Genomic DNA, 14,883 nt, shown 5'->3' with positions numbered 1-14,883 from the left:
GAGGCCGCGGTTTCAAGCCGGGTTGAGTTCGACCCGGGTCAAGTTGCAACCCACCATGAACACAGGTTGACTGGCGCGTTTACATGACACATTGCGCTTGACCCGCGTTGAAATTTCACCCCGGGTTGATTTCACCCCCCCCCCCCCGGTTTTAAAGGGGAAGTTAAGCCTAAAATCAATTTTTCACCAGTTGTAGTCTTCGGGGTGCTGAGTCGAATGGTCTTGGTCCGAGGAAGCTGAGACACTCCCTTCCTTCTTTATTCCCAATCGAACTCGCGCACTTCCACCGAAACTGGGTGACTGTGCCTGAGATGGGGATTTGTATGCAAAATCTCACTACAGCGCCATGTCGTTCTTAAAAAAGCACGAATGACCGCGATTGGCCCATATGTTGTAGTCTTTTGGACGCTGAGTCGACTGGTTTTGGTCCGAAAAGGCTGCGATGTAGCGTTCGGCCCTTATTCCCAATCGAACATGGCTGGACAAGCTGTCACGTGCCCGTGCGTACACCAGTCACCTGGTCACCGTGCCTGCAGGCTACAACTTACAGCATGTTTGGGCGAGTTTCTGTCACTCGAGTTGAACGTTTGAGTTGAACCTTGGTGTGAAATTTGTCGCCTGGTGGCGAGCTAGCTAGCTGCAGCGCTGGTACACCGGAACTATATGTCGCGAACGCGATCGTAATTTCCATAAATATCACTTAGACATAAATTTGTAGTGCTAGAGCCTGCTTTTTCTGACCTTGCCGCGCTCCTTCCATATTCTGAATGGCTATAGGCATGCGCAGTATGGTACGCGCGCATATTAGGCATGCGCGATCTTGGCCCGTATAAATTAGGCATGCGCGTTCCTAATCAGTCTCTCCTTTTTATGATCACCAAGATTGACCTCGTGTTCTTATGGCTCTTGTGTGAATCCAAGTTTGCAGGCAGCTCGCCTTTTAGAGCAAGATGTCATGAGTGGATTGTTTGTAGTGCAACTGGCATGAGTATTGTTAGATCAGGGTCACAGGGTAGTCGCACGGCGACACTATACAAGAGCCAGCCAGCATGAATCAAAGCCGCGTGAATCGACTGTCGCGGCACCAGTGCAGACAAAGTGACAAGTCCAGCCAGATACAGTTACTAGTACTTGAGCAGAGAGAAGCACCAACACAATCTTCAGCATGCATACACATAATAAAGTCTAACAAGCTGATTGTTTAGTAACTGGTGGTGTCCGTGGACATTATAGCGTAACTTGTAGTTCCTTGGTCCTTTTTCTTTTCTTTTCAGTGTTTTCTATTTTAACCGTGACAGATTCCTCATTTGGCACTTCATTATATATAAGGCTTTTTAAAAGTATCCTGATCACCCTATCTCTGTAGCCATGGTAGCGCCCCATCATAAACACCTTGACAGTGTCATAGATCCCGCCCTCTCCTGGTCCTACCATGCTGATCATGTATCCTGAGTATGCTGATCTGTCGGTATATTGACAAGTCACTTCTCCCATTTGCCCCAAAATTGCCGCATAATTTTTAAAATAAAAAGTCGGATGTTGAACCAATATTAATTATTCCTGTAGCTATGCAGAAGACGTTACTTCAGTGACGTCTGGCGCTAGCCAGGGTCCACACAGCTTTAATTCTGTGATTGTTTGTTTGTTTGTGCCACCGGCATGCCTGGCGCTATCCCGTACCTGTCCCGTACCGTACCATCAAGGTGTGTGTTTGTGCCGTCAGCATGCCTGGTGCTATCCCGTACCTGCCCCGTACCATACCATCAAAGACAGCTGGCCATAATATTCAAATAGGGCTTTCAAATGCAAGATAGCAACGTGAAGCAACTTGGAAGAATGAGTATGTATGCAAAGTGTATCGGGGAATGCATTGCATGCAGGGCGATAGTGCGGGTTTGAATCCTAGGTTATGTATGGAAAAAGATAGGAGAAATGAAACATCCCTATGCTTTTTTGCCTAGGTCATCAAGGTGGTAGACGGTGTCGTATTACCCTCGAATACAAAGAGAAAGTTTATTTCTTTCGCTCAGGGCCCTACGCTATGCTTTTTTTACCTAGGTCATCATGAATGTTATTCGAACAGATGGAAACTTTTTGCAATACAATGATGTAGCCGATCAGTTCATTGTGGTATGGTTGGGAATTGTAGCCATTATTATTTTTCTTGTTTTAGTTAGAGTTCGTATCGGGGCAGCCGTTCTGCAATTCAAAGCGAGCCGTCATGGTCGACGTAACACACTATTTACATACACAAGCTCGGGGAGCAAAAGTCTCTTTGTCCCATAAGCTGCCACATACCAACTAAATACAAAACCATGCACTTAACACAAGCTGACTTGCACACGTGGCCCTTTTCACGAACCCAGACAAAGGGATTGGTCTATTATAACGCATGTATGAAGGCACTAGATTACACCTGCACCAGAGATGAAGGCGACAGCGCCAGACATCAATACGGTGTTGTACGGGATAAGGATGTCGTATAGCATGTCGTACAACAGAACAATGAAATCGTGGGAGAAACCAGCGACCGCTTGGGAACGATGAACATTACAACAGTCTTATTGTGAGTGAGAGTCTGGCCAGTTTCTGAAGATCAGTAGCGAGTGCTATCCCGAGCATTATGTTAGCATTACGAAAGCACAGACAGGATGCGTATTACAGGAGACCCAAGTTGCTGAAGACCAGTAGTCATTGCTGATAACGTGCAGAAAAACTAAATCTGCAGCCTCTTTTTCCGTCGGACAGGATGCGTATTATAGGAGACTGTAAAGTTATGTAATGTGCTCCACAGGCAACCATGCATTCGGCCGTCAGCAACAGTTAAAAGCACAAGCACACTATCAAGGTAAGGACATTATTGTGTGATATCGGCGATATCAACAGTTCATGCACTCAAAGTCTCTCTCTCTAAACTACGATCACAATCAATGCTACGACACAGTCGCAGACTTTCACAGTTGAACTCGGGGTCGAGAGAGCCTAACTCTCGGGAACGTACTTCTCTTGGTCTGAATCACGGAAAGGCAAAGAATGATTGTGAACACTAGCAATTTATAGAGGAAGTTAGCTATCGGGGAGATCGATAAAACAGCGCAGCGGAGCAGGGAGAAGGATCGCTAGATCGAGATGGACAGCGTAGAGTACGGAATAGCTAGCCGGAGAACAGCGGGCTTTGCGGCAGAAAGATCGAGACTACGGGAAAAGACAGCGAGAACTAGCGGCAAGAATATCGAAGAGAAACAATGGAAACGTAATGTTTAGGTAGCGAATGAAGAAAGAGAAAGAGACGCCAGCGGTGTAACGGAATCCATAACTAATTGCTAAAGCAAGGGAGACAGTGTAGGAAAAGTGATATCTATTATTATGTGTGTGGACCAGACAGAGTGGCGGCAGGAGGAAGAATAAAATCTGTGAAGCATTCAGGCTATTGACTGTGGTGTGCAAAAAGCGTGTCTATCAGGCCGGCGTACAGGTTTCTATAGATGACAGGTCATGCATGCAAAGTGTCACGTGCTCCTACGCTACGGTGCGCCAATACTACAATTGTACTTCGAAGTATTATTGTATTGTATCGTATTGTATGGAATATAATTTTACCTCATTGGCTCAACAGGTCCAGAAAATCCGATTATAAGGAGATAAAAAGGAAAAGAAGGAGCAAACCAAAAGTGGATGAAATGAGAGAAAATAACAATCCGCAATAAATTCTGCAATTACTTTTGCCTAATTCATATTCAAACTGACTGAAACGTTTTTTTGCAAAACAATGATATAGCCAATCAATGGAAAAAAACATTTCCACCAGTTCTAATAACATGCACGATGAGCTAGGCAAAAAAAGCAGAGCGTAGGGCTCTGAGCTTCCAAGCTCTCTTGTTTAATGATAGCTTGCATGCCGTCCTACCGGTAGGATCCGTGGTAGGACCCAAGAAATCGAGCTGCAAAAGTGCTTTTGGTTGAGAATTTTCTTGAAACAATTGTTGAGATGAGGTCTTTGTCAGGCAAAGTAATGGCGCAAAATGCAAGGCTATGTCCAGTGCATTGCGTATGCGCATTTTTATCGATTGTCAAAAATAGCCGCACATAATCCTGTCGGTGCGCTAGCAACTCTGTCCAAAGTAAATTTTGACCATGGCACATCAATCGTGGTGAGGTCCTAATTTTTTTATTAGCTTGCCACGGCAGTGGAATGCATAATTCCATACTCCGTTTCCTTGGTTACCATGGGCTGTTACCATGGAATTTTGTAGTATGCCTTGTGCGATCGCGTCTAATATTTGTGGACTCCTTCACTAGCCCCTGAGCAACAGTTTAGGGTCAAGTTTTAGGTCAATGTTAGAACAGAGGCCATGCAGCATGTCTGTGTAGGATGGTCCTACCGGTAGGACCAAGGTCTATGCAAGCTATCATTAAAGAGAAAAGGACCTATAAGTTACTAGTTATGACTAACAGTGAGTCCACCAAGGTAACGTGATAATACACAGTCAGATGGTGCGACAACAAGCGGCACAATACTGACAAGGATATTGAGACATTCAACGACCTGAAACCTAATTCCAACCAATCTACGAAGTGCAAACCAACAACCTTCCAACGTGGAAGGTTCAGATACAGTAAGTTTGTTGCCGAGGGACATAGCTCATGCACATCCTTGTGGCGCATCTCTTCCCCTCATTGGAACTTCCCGCACCTGAGCCTTCCAAGTTGAAAGGTTGTTGGTTTGCGCTTTGTAGATTGGTTGGCATTAGGTTTCAGGTCGTTGAATGTCTCAATATCCTTGTCAGTTGTGCCTTGTTGTCGCACTATCTGACTGTATATCATCTCGTTACCTTGGTGGACTGTTAGTTATAACTAGCATACGTCCCTGCTTGGTCCACCATTAACATAATCCGAATCGAGAAATTAGAAGTTCTTCATCGCCATATCCTTCGCATTATATTTCACACAGACTGTTATGTTTCAAACTCAGACTTGTACGCAGCTACATCAACTACCACTTTGCAACACTATCTTGATGCTTCTTAGGGCCGGGTTCCACTGCGGCTCCGCGGCACTGGGCTGCATGCAGCGGAGCAGCGCGGTTCCACTGACACTCGCCATTCGCTGCACCGCGGTCGTGCTCCACATTTTTCGATGACGTTTTACCTACTTGCGCGCACGAAATCAAAAAAATCCTCGTGTTCTGGCCTGCACAACGAACTAAAATTTGAATTTTAAAATTCTCGCGTACAAAACACTGCAAGTACGGGAAACAGGTTGAGCCGCGACCGCGGCTCGCAGTTTTTGATCAAGAATCGTAGCAAAAGCCCGTGGTGAGCCGCGGCCTCGCTGCTCCAGCTCGAGCCGCGGTCACTATGGTAATGATGATGTTTCAAGCCGCGGATGACGAGCAGCGGAGCCGCAGTGGAACCCGGCCCTAAGTGCACCCTGGCACATTCTATTCTTCTTGACCAGACCCTGGTACTGTACCACCCGAAGCTGCGTAACTTGACTGCAGTCGTGAGTCAGTCAAGTGTCAAGTCAAGTCGTCGGAATAGCGCGAGCTCCAGTGTGGGGAGAAAAACCATTCCAAACAATTCATTTCCGAAGTCGCAACCACTATTGAGTACTATGATAGTTCTCTAAAAGGTGTGTGGAAAAATATATTCTCAATGTCCGCATATGTAATAAGTTAGAATTATGACATTGTACTGTCGTGGACATGGAAATCCGGTCGCACCTCTAGCGGCCCCAGGGGCGCTGGCCATGCAGCCGTGGGTAAGCGGTACACACATGTGCGCTGCAGCGCGCTGGTGGCATGGGATCAACATGACTTTGTGCACTGCGTGCAACGTTCTGTGCGCTCTGAGGACGGCGGCCCCGGTCATTCGACTGGATTTCCATGTCCACGACAGTACATGTACTGCAGGAGACCGAGGCCACCGACTCCGTGGACAAACTCCTTCAGGAGACTGAGGCCACCATGGACAAACTCCTTCAGGAGACGCGACTGGAGACAGACAACTTGTCTGCCGCACCACCTGCGGCCGCAGGACAGAGCCAAGTTCTCACCCGCAGCCAGACCAGATCTACAGAAGGCTGCCAACAAGCATGATGTGTGCCAAACCGCTACGCCTGCTGCTGACAAACGCCTTTAGCGTCTACAACAAAATTGGAGAACTCCAACACTTGCTAACGCACGTTGATGTGGACATGGCCATCGTCACAGAGACAAAGCTCTCCCCGGAGAAAGCCACCCAAGCAGAGGTAACAATCCCAGGTTACTACCCACCTACTTGTATACGTCGGGACAGAACGGCACAGGGCGGAGGTGTAGCCATCTGGCTGAAGATTGGTATCCCCTATAAAGAACTTAATATAAACACTGCGGACCAGGAGGTCCTTTGGGTCAGCATCACCACCCACACAGGAACACGAATGGCAGTATGTGCAGCTTACCTGCCTGGAACCTGCCCTGACCATGATACGACTATGTTCACACAGCTCGAATCTGATATTGACATTGCCCGCCAGTCCTGCTCCCACATTGTCGTGGCAGGCAATTTTAATGTCCACAACCATGAATGGCTTGGCAGCAGCCGCACAACAGCAGCCGCACAACAGCAGCCGGAGAAGCCGCTGAAGACCTGTGCTACATCCACAACCTTGAGCAGCATGTGTCAGAGCCCACTCGAGGCGGGAACACCCTTGACTTAGTCATGTCGGATGTCTCCGGTGCGGTAAAAAATAGGGCTGAGTCGGGTAGCATTTTCTTCGGGTATCGGGTCCGGGTAGTTTTCCACGGGTAGCACGGGTACCCGATCGGGTAATTGTTTCCATGGTAAGACCACAATGCACACCGGCACCTTCCCTTGCGCACTGGGTAGACATGCGTGAATTATTTGTACATGTGCACTGTACATGATGTCATCTGCGACTTCGGGTTTTCGGGTACTATTCGGTACCCGTCTACCCGAGGTCCTCACAGGTAGCACGGGTACCCGACTACCCGTGCACACCACTAGTTAAAACCACCATGTACCCACCCCTTGGTCGATCAGACCATGCAGTAATCACCGCCGACTTCCAGCTAACTCCATCCCATGATCTGCCAGCCACCCGGACCGTTTGGCGTTACCAACGTGCTGATTGGCCTCGGCTCACAGCCTTCTACCGAGCAACCGCGTGGAACGAACTGATCACTGATGATCCTGAATCCTCCTGCAGTAATGTAACTAGGCGTATTTTTGAGGGCATGGGACGGTTCATCCCAACGAAAGTCCTGAAGACGCGACCAGGAGACCCTAGCTGGTGGACTCCCGAATGCTCAGCTGCTGTTACCACCAAACGTCAGGCATGCCGCCGACTCCGCAAGCACTCGACCCATCCTGTTCTTCAGGCAGAGTATAGACGGGCATGCTTGGCTTCTGTGCAGAGACTATCCAGCGCTAAGCAAGCACATCTCCAGCGCACCAGAGCGAAGCTTGCAACAGGCAGCCTCCAGGATAAGGAGTGGTGGAGCCTGATCAAGCGCTCCGGAGGGCTTGGTAGAGACAGCTCTATCCCAGTTCTCGTCGACAGCCAAGGCAATGAGCACACCAGAAATACCGAGAAGGCCGAACTCATATGCCAGTCCTTCGCTGATATATGCAGCCTTGAGAATGACTTTGACACCTTCTGCACAATGCCCCCTGTTCGCCCACGCTCCCAGAACTCGCTCACTACAGAGGGGCGTAGGAAGCAGTTTAATATTGGTGCGGCGAAATTGTGAGAGGGGGTCCGGGGTCCTCCCCCGGGATTTTTTTTGAAAATTGGGCCTAAAAGGCCATATTTTAATGCTACAGAATAATATGAGAAATAAGAATATGCATGCTGATGATACACCGCATTGTCGATGTAAAACATGGTACCTGTACAAGAGTCGACAAGCCATCAACAAGGTTGAAATGTAAAAAAATTCGAAAATTATTGGTCCGGCGACAGCAGGCCCGGTTCCTACGCCCATGCTACAATCCACTTCCGCCCAGCCACAGTCCGCCGCACCCTGCTTGCTCTCAACCCCAGCAAGGCCACTGGACCTGACTCAATACCTGCCAGGGTCCTGAAGATCTGCGCCGAACCGTTGGCTCTCCCACTTTCCCGGCTATTTGCCCTGTGCTTCCGCAATGGCTATCAACCTGAAACCTGGAAACTTGCAAATGTTGTGCCTGTTCACAAAAAAGGGTCAAAGTCCAATCCCAAGAGTTACCGACCAATTTCCCTGTTGTCTGTCATGTCCAAATGCATGGAGTCGATAATCAACCGTGGTCTGTCCAACTTCCTGGAGAAGAATTCTATCCTGTCGTCGCGCTAATTCGGCTTCCGCGCCGGACTTGGCACATCAGATCTTCTGATCGCACTCCAGCATGAATGGCACCAGACAGCTGCCCAGGGAGGCCTTGTCAGGATGCTCGCAGTGGATATCGCTGGGGCCTTCGACAAGGTCTCACACCCAGGAGTCCTTCACAAGGCAGAGCAATACGGTGTCAAAGGGTCCCTGCTTTGTTGGCTGCAGAGCTATCTCACTAGCTGCAAGATCAGAGTTGTCGTAGGTGGCCAGGCCTCTACTACCCGTGACATCCAGTCAGGGGTGCCGCAGGGCAGCATCCTCGGCCCAACGCTCTTCCTGATCTACATCAACGACGCAGAGGACCACCTACCTGAAGAGGCTAAACTCGCAGTATATGCGGACGTATAAGTGTATCACAACCCGAGCCAATATCCCAGATGGAGTCGCAACGCTCCAGCAGGCTGTTGACGCACTTGCCGACTGGGGCACCCTCTGGCGAATCAGGTTTGAGCCGACAAAGTCACAAGCCCTCACGATCACCCACCGACGATCCCACCACCCAGTTCCCTCTATCACATTCCAGGGGACAGACGTACCTGAGGTGGATCAGCTCCGCCTGTTAGGAGTATTATTTGACAGCCAGCTATGCTTCAAGCAGCACATACGGTCCCTCGCAATACGCGGTGCGCATTGACTCGGCTTCTTCCGCAAGCCTGCCATGGCTCTCAACCCACGATGCCGTGCCGTAGTATACCGTGGGTTTGTTCAGCCGATCCTGGAGTATGGGATGCTGGTATGGATGAGCGCAGCACCCTCCACACTAGCCAAGCACACAGCCATCCAACGTAGGGCACTCCACGTCATTGGCGATGGCTGCTACCTGCCCAGCCTGGACATCCGTCGCTCTGTTGCTGCTCTCTGCTACCTGTTCGAGCTCCACTATCTGACTGGCCCTGCCATGATCACAGCCCTCCTACCCCTGCCAGCTCCAGCCCGCACCCGAGCCAGCGTGCGCACAATTGCGAGCCACCATCCGTTCCAGCTGACCAAGACTGTCCCACCTCAGTCTCGGAACAATGTCCTTCGGTCCTTCCCCCACTGTATGATGAACACCTGGAATTGCCTCCCATGCAGCCTCTATCCTCAGTGCTCGCCCCTCCCAGAAGTCGATGCAGACCTTCAAGAAGAAGGTCTATGACCACCTGAGGCAGTCTGACTGGGATTGGGCAACCGACCGCCTCTAGCCTCCTCCGGGATTATGCTCCTGCTTCTCCCACCCCAAGCCTAATTGTCGCCAATCCTGAGTAGCCAATCTCCACTGCTACCCTATTGCACCCTTCATTTGACACTCTCCTTTCACTCCTATTATCTGTTTGATTATTAATTTTTGCTATTTTCTGCTGTGTTCCAAAATTAGATCCTCTCCTTCGTTCTAAATCTTTCATTTTCTCCCGTGCTTTTTCCCCTCATGCTTATGCTTCCCTCCCGAATTTGGTGCGCCTGCCATGTGAAGATGCCGAGACCTCTGGTCGGTCGAGCATGGCAAGCCCCACCAGCACCATCTCACCCCATGCTAGCCCCATGTGCCTGCCGGTGAGTTGTGTATTTGTAAAAAAAACTACCCGCACAGTGCTACATGCGGTGCCTGAGTGAACTGTAAGACCACACATATTTTTAACATCAATTAAAGTAAGCGATCCCAGCCCCGGATTATTGTTGGTTGGCGAGGTGAAAGGAGGAAAGGCGAGGTGATATGCTAACGGATTCTGTCTGTCAACCAGCAAATGACTGTCATTATTATACGCATTTCCGCGGCAGCGTCAACCAAGCAATTATGCTTGACCCACACGTTCGCTTATGCTGGACATTGAAACAGAGCAGATGTAGATATCTCCTAGAGAATGGGGCTCTACAAACCAATGATCAAAGTTAGTACTTCAGAGTAACATAGAGTAACATGGAGCGTCATAAAATTGGTGTCATTGGGGAAATGACTGTCATGTATCTAATTATCGTTTTGCACTAACTGGCCTTACAGTAGTCCTTTTCTCTTACGCAAGGGGGGGGGGGGGGATCCCCAAGCACAAAGTCAGGGTACGTTCTATAGTATAGGGCTTGAAAGTGATGACGTCAAAAACAGCCAGGGAGTAGTAAGTTGACATCAGATTTCGAAGTGTCGGACTTCACTTGCTGCACCTGTACACAGTACAGTCATGCACTTCCTTCGGTTTGTGTTGACATGTGGCTTGCCTGCATGCGAGCTTGGGCTGTGCGATCTCGAAGCAACTTAGCACCCTGAATAGACGATGACTGTTGTAAAATGCATCCAACCGTGCAAAACTCATCCCGGTGCCACCAAAGATAGTTTGGTTTGAGATGTTGATACAGTCTGGGTCCCGGTACCGGCGTGCATGGTTCGCATGCCACTTTTGCTCAAAGGTGTACAGGATCGGCGCTGGGTCAGGCGGCAAAAGTTGAACACTGCGCAACTTTGTTTGCCTTCACCGCGGGTGATTTACTGTATGGTTTTGGCACACATTTCCCTGGTTTGCATAGCAACAATCCGGGAGAGGTTGCGATCCTGACGGGCACTCCGGGAGCGTGCCAGCGATGTGATGATTTTGGTGAACCCCAACCCATACCAATCAATAATTATTGGACATAGAACAACGTACATTTAATAGCTAGTATGAGTATGGAGCAGTGTACAGATGCAGGCTTTTATGAACCTAAGGCCCTCGGTAAAATTACGTTCCACTGAAGTTTCACTGCTTGTGCACTTGGCATATCCAGGTTGTACAGCCAGACCTCGCATAACCGCACACGTCCGTTTTCCACAAAATATTCGGATAGGCGAGGGAACCGGATAATCGAACACACTTACTGTATGTATGCATGACATATGCTGTAAATCGGTAACCAACACTTTTCTTCCGGATGGCGAGGGATCTGGATAAGCGAGGACCTGATAAGCAAGGTCTGGCTGTACCTGAATGAGAATGGCATCTTTCCGCTTTCTTCACTGGTGAGGGGACCAGAGCCGTTGTCGCAAACGTGTGGAAAATCTAAACAGATGTCTATTATTATTATGCTGGCCTGGGAACTTGCCCTCTGCTCTAGTCACAGTCCCTGCACAAAAAACACCGCACTAGAAAAACAGCTACGTAGAGAAGTCTCAACTGGCCCTTCGGCCGCTATCCATCATCACTGAATCGTTAAAAAGAGATAATAAATGTATGTACAAATATAAAAAAGAGATCATATAATGTATGTACAAGTATTAAAAAGAGATCATAAATGTACAAGTATGCACAGGTATGTACAAGTATGCACAGGTATGTACAAGATCAAAGCAGCTAGCTAACTCAACACAACTAAAGCAGTTTGCTTATATACAAGTAGCGGCACAGCAGACATCAGCACGCCTTAAGAACGGCATGCATCAGCAATACCTTCGAGCTGCTGCCGAACATATTTGGCATTCTTGCCACCGGCAAGGAGTTGGGAACCAGTTTCCTGAATCTGACGGCCAACAAAACGCAAGAAAGCTGGTAAATGAATCGGAGGTGGGCAGGATGACTTCTCCACAATCTTCTGGAAGCAGCCAGGAGGATACTTGACCACAGCATCAACAAATAGATCTTGAAAGAAATTTAGAGATGCAGGATCCAGGTGTGAGAAATCAACATTTTTGATCAATGCCAACGTCAGTGTTTTCTCCAGAAGGAAGTGCAGCATCAGTTTCCTCAAAACAGCTGTTTGGCGCTTGTTCATCGATGCCAACGACTTGAGCCGGTCCCAAATAGCCAATCTGATGGTGATCTGGTGGCTGCGGCTGTAAGCTGCCAGCTTGGCACATAGGCAAGCGTAAAATATGTTGAACTCTTTTTCCTGGAAGCAGCAGTGAAGAACAACATGTACTATCTCTCGTTCTTGCTGACCTTTCAAGTTGAGTCGAAGCAATTTCTGAAAGGCATCCACGACATCCTCACATGTCATCAGTATTCCGAAGATGTTTTTCCTCAGGTCGGTGTTGAGGTGTTGCACTCGAGCTAGTTGCGACAACTTCTCATCCAGCACAACGTGGCTGTCACTGGCTGGTTGCTGGCCAGACGCTGTGGACCTTGCTGAAGTAGAGCGACCAGTCCAGGCAGAGCCAACTACCCACCAGCGACCTTTCTCCTGTGCATTTGCCAGGTCATCATAGCCAATACGCATTTGTGCGTCCGCCAATGCTACCGATCCAGGTAACATTCCGCGTAAAACACGGGATCTGTGCCGTATTGAGTCTGGATCGTAACCTGGTAGTTTGCGAAAGTTGTTGTGACAGACTGCCATCAGCGCATCTATCGTAAACCGCATCCGCGACTCATCAACTCTCGTGGTATCCTTTGACCTGCTTCTCACTGTAGAGATGACCTCTTTGAGAGCACTGGGGTCGTCCTTGCGAATATCCCCGCCACAGGTTTTCAGCAGCTGCAGCAGCATGGTGATATCTTCATCCTGAAAGCGGCCCAGTAAGCGCTTTATGATGTCAATGATGAGAGAATAGTGTGCAACCTTGAAGAGGTAGAGATGAGCAAGCATGGCTACAACATTGTCACATTCCTTGCTTGATTCAGCAGTAGTCCCAGAAGCTGTGCTGCTCGCTGCTCCTTTATGTCTGTGCAGCGAATCAAAGTGCTTCACCAGCTCCTCCAGGAAATGACAGCCCACATCCGTGTCGACAGTTCGATGTAACACAGCAACAAGCAGCATGTGCTCTGCCAACAGACGGTCAGGTTGCAATGCCGGTGTAATACAAACTGCCAATATGCATCTACTCAAACACGTATTGGTATTGTTACGACTATTGGTGGAGAAGAGCTGCTGGATCTTGTTGCTAGTAGTCTTCAAGGTGCTTTCGCACAACCGGTTAATCAGCCCTTTCACTTGACGTGCCAGCTGATCAAACTTCTCGTCGTGAACCATCTCTTTACTGCTAGCAGCAGAATACCGAGTGGCATTGTCGGCCTCCATAGGAGCATCATCATCACCACCATCGCTTTCGCTGTAGTCATATTCAACATCGCCATCGCTCTCATCATCGTCGATGTCACTATCCTCGCAGCCAAACAGCACATCATCGTCATCACTAGCACCACCACCAACAGTAGCATCAGCATCCTCAGCAAACTCATCATCCATCTCCTCCTCTGAGGTGCTGCTGTCGTTGTCATCACAAGCATCGTCACCACTATACCCACGCCTGGAAACTTTCTGAGTTGCGCCTGGCGGTACTGCTGCTGCTGCTGCATTGCGCTTTTCCTGGACGTATTTTTCTAGTTCCGTCAACCTTTTAGCCGGTTTAGTGGTGCCGGTGGTTGTCTTTGCTGCCTGAGCCGGAGCAGAGGTGGACACGTGATCACAAACTTCTAGCAAATAATCCAGACCATCATCAGCAAAACCTTTTGGCAACTTTTTGCCTCTTTTTGTAAGCTTCAGCTGCTTTTCTAAACGGTGAATTTCACGATCCTCAAATCGGTTCGCAAAATCTAGACCTCCTTTGCTGAACTTAGATGATGCTGATGAATCAGCCTTGTTCCTCCGATTGCCTGCTCCATCCTTGTTGGTGGTGGCAATTTTGAAACCAGTAGCTTCAGTCTGCTGAGACTTACCGACCAGCCTTTTTCCCTGCTTCTTTTCCGAACGCTGTAGCTTTCGACGGGATTTCCTACTGACAGACGTCGTTTTGGACCCATCGCCAACTAGCCGTTGAATATCAGCTCTCGCTCGAGCCAAATTGGGAGCTTCTCGACTTCTAGAGTGGCGACCCATGGTAAAGTATACTCTACCCAGTTACCGGGCTAGATTTCCTCACATCTCTTCACCAACCAAACACTGTTTGCACAACAAGACAGTAGAAAAACACAACGCACTGAAGAAGAAAATAATGTTTTGTCCTTTTGTCTTGATGTTTTCACGTCTTGCGCATTTTTGTGACAAAAATCGTAAACAAAAAAGCGAATCAATGACGTAATATAATACGATAAAATCCACAATATTAATACATGCACGTGTCGTACCAAGAGTACATAACCCCCCGGGGGGTTATGTACTCTTGGTCGTACTCGTACCCCCGCTAGGGTTTTGCTCCGTTTTGCTCCCTACACGAGCTATTTCAGCACAACTTTGGCCCAATGAAACCAAAGAAATTAGAATAAAATTACAGAATGGCTCAGACCACGCAGTGGTTGCCAGCTATTCTGGATTATATGAAGAATGTGATGTCGAACATATCAATGTGTTTGGCCTAGTTTCCTAACTCTTGATAGCTTTTTTGTAGTGAAAATTCATGAATTTTGTGATTTTATTTGAATCCTTGGTTTTAACGCATGCGTGGAACACCAGGTTTCGTTGATAAAAGCCCTTGTTCCCTCTATGTTCTTCGGCCTTTTGAATAGCGAGCCTCGGAACAAGCATATTATGTGCATTATAACACAGGGAGGGTCAGGGTTGGGACATTGATATGTTCGACATCACATTCTTCATATAATCCAGAATAGCTGGCAACCACTGCGTGGTCTGAGCCA

General features: G+C 48.5%; 2 protein-coding genes across 2 annotated transcripts in view; one reads left to right on the top strand and one right to left on the bottom strand.

Moving 5' to 3' along the window:
• The window catches only part of LOC135817989 (protein RRP5 homolog), a 58,933-nt gene that overhangs the window by 306 nt on the left and 43,744 nt on the right, over positions 1-14,883 (top strand). The window lies entirely within an intron of this gene.
• On the bottom strand, positions 11,052-14,265 carry LOC135817981 (nucleolar MIF4G domain-containing protein 1-like). Its single transcript, XM_065331285.1, has one exon. The coding sequence runs from the start codon at positions 14,126-14,128 to the stop codon at positions 11,738-11,740; it is 2,391 nt and encodes a 796-aa protein (XP_065187357.1). The 5' UTR covers positions 14,129-14,265; the 3' UTR covers positions 11,052-11,737.

This window comes from Sycon ciliatum, chromosome 1, assembly GCF_964019385.1.
Source record: "Sycon ciliatum chromosome 1, ocSycCili1.1, whole genome shotgun sequence".
Lineage (NCBI taxonomy): Eukaryota > Metazoa > Porifera > Calcarea > Leucosolenida > Sycettidae > Sycon > Sycon ciliatum.
This window is presented reverse-complemented; position numbering and strand designations above follow the sequence as displayed.

What these genes read in the sequence shown, in the direction of transcription:
- LOC135817981 (XM_065331285.1), bottom strand. Translation starts at nt 14,128, where the DNA reads ATGGGTCGCCACTCTAGAAGTCGAGAAGCTCCCAATTTGGCTCGAGCG.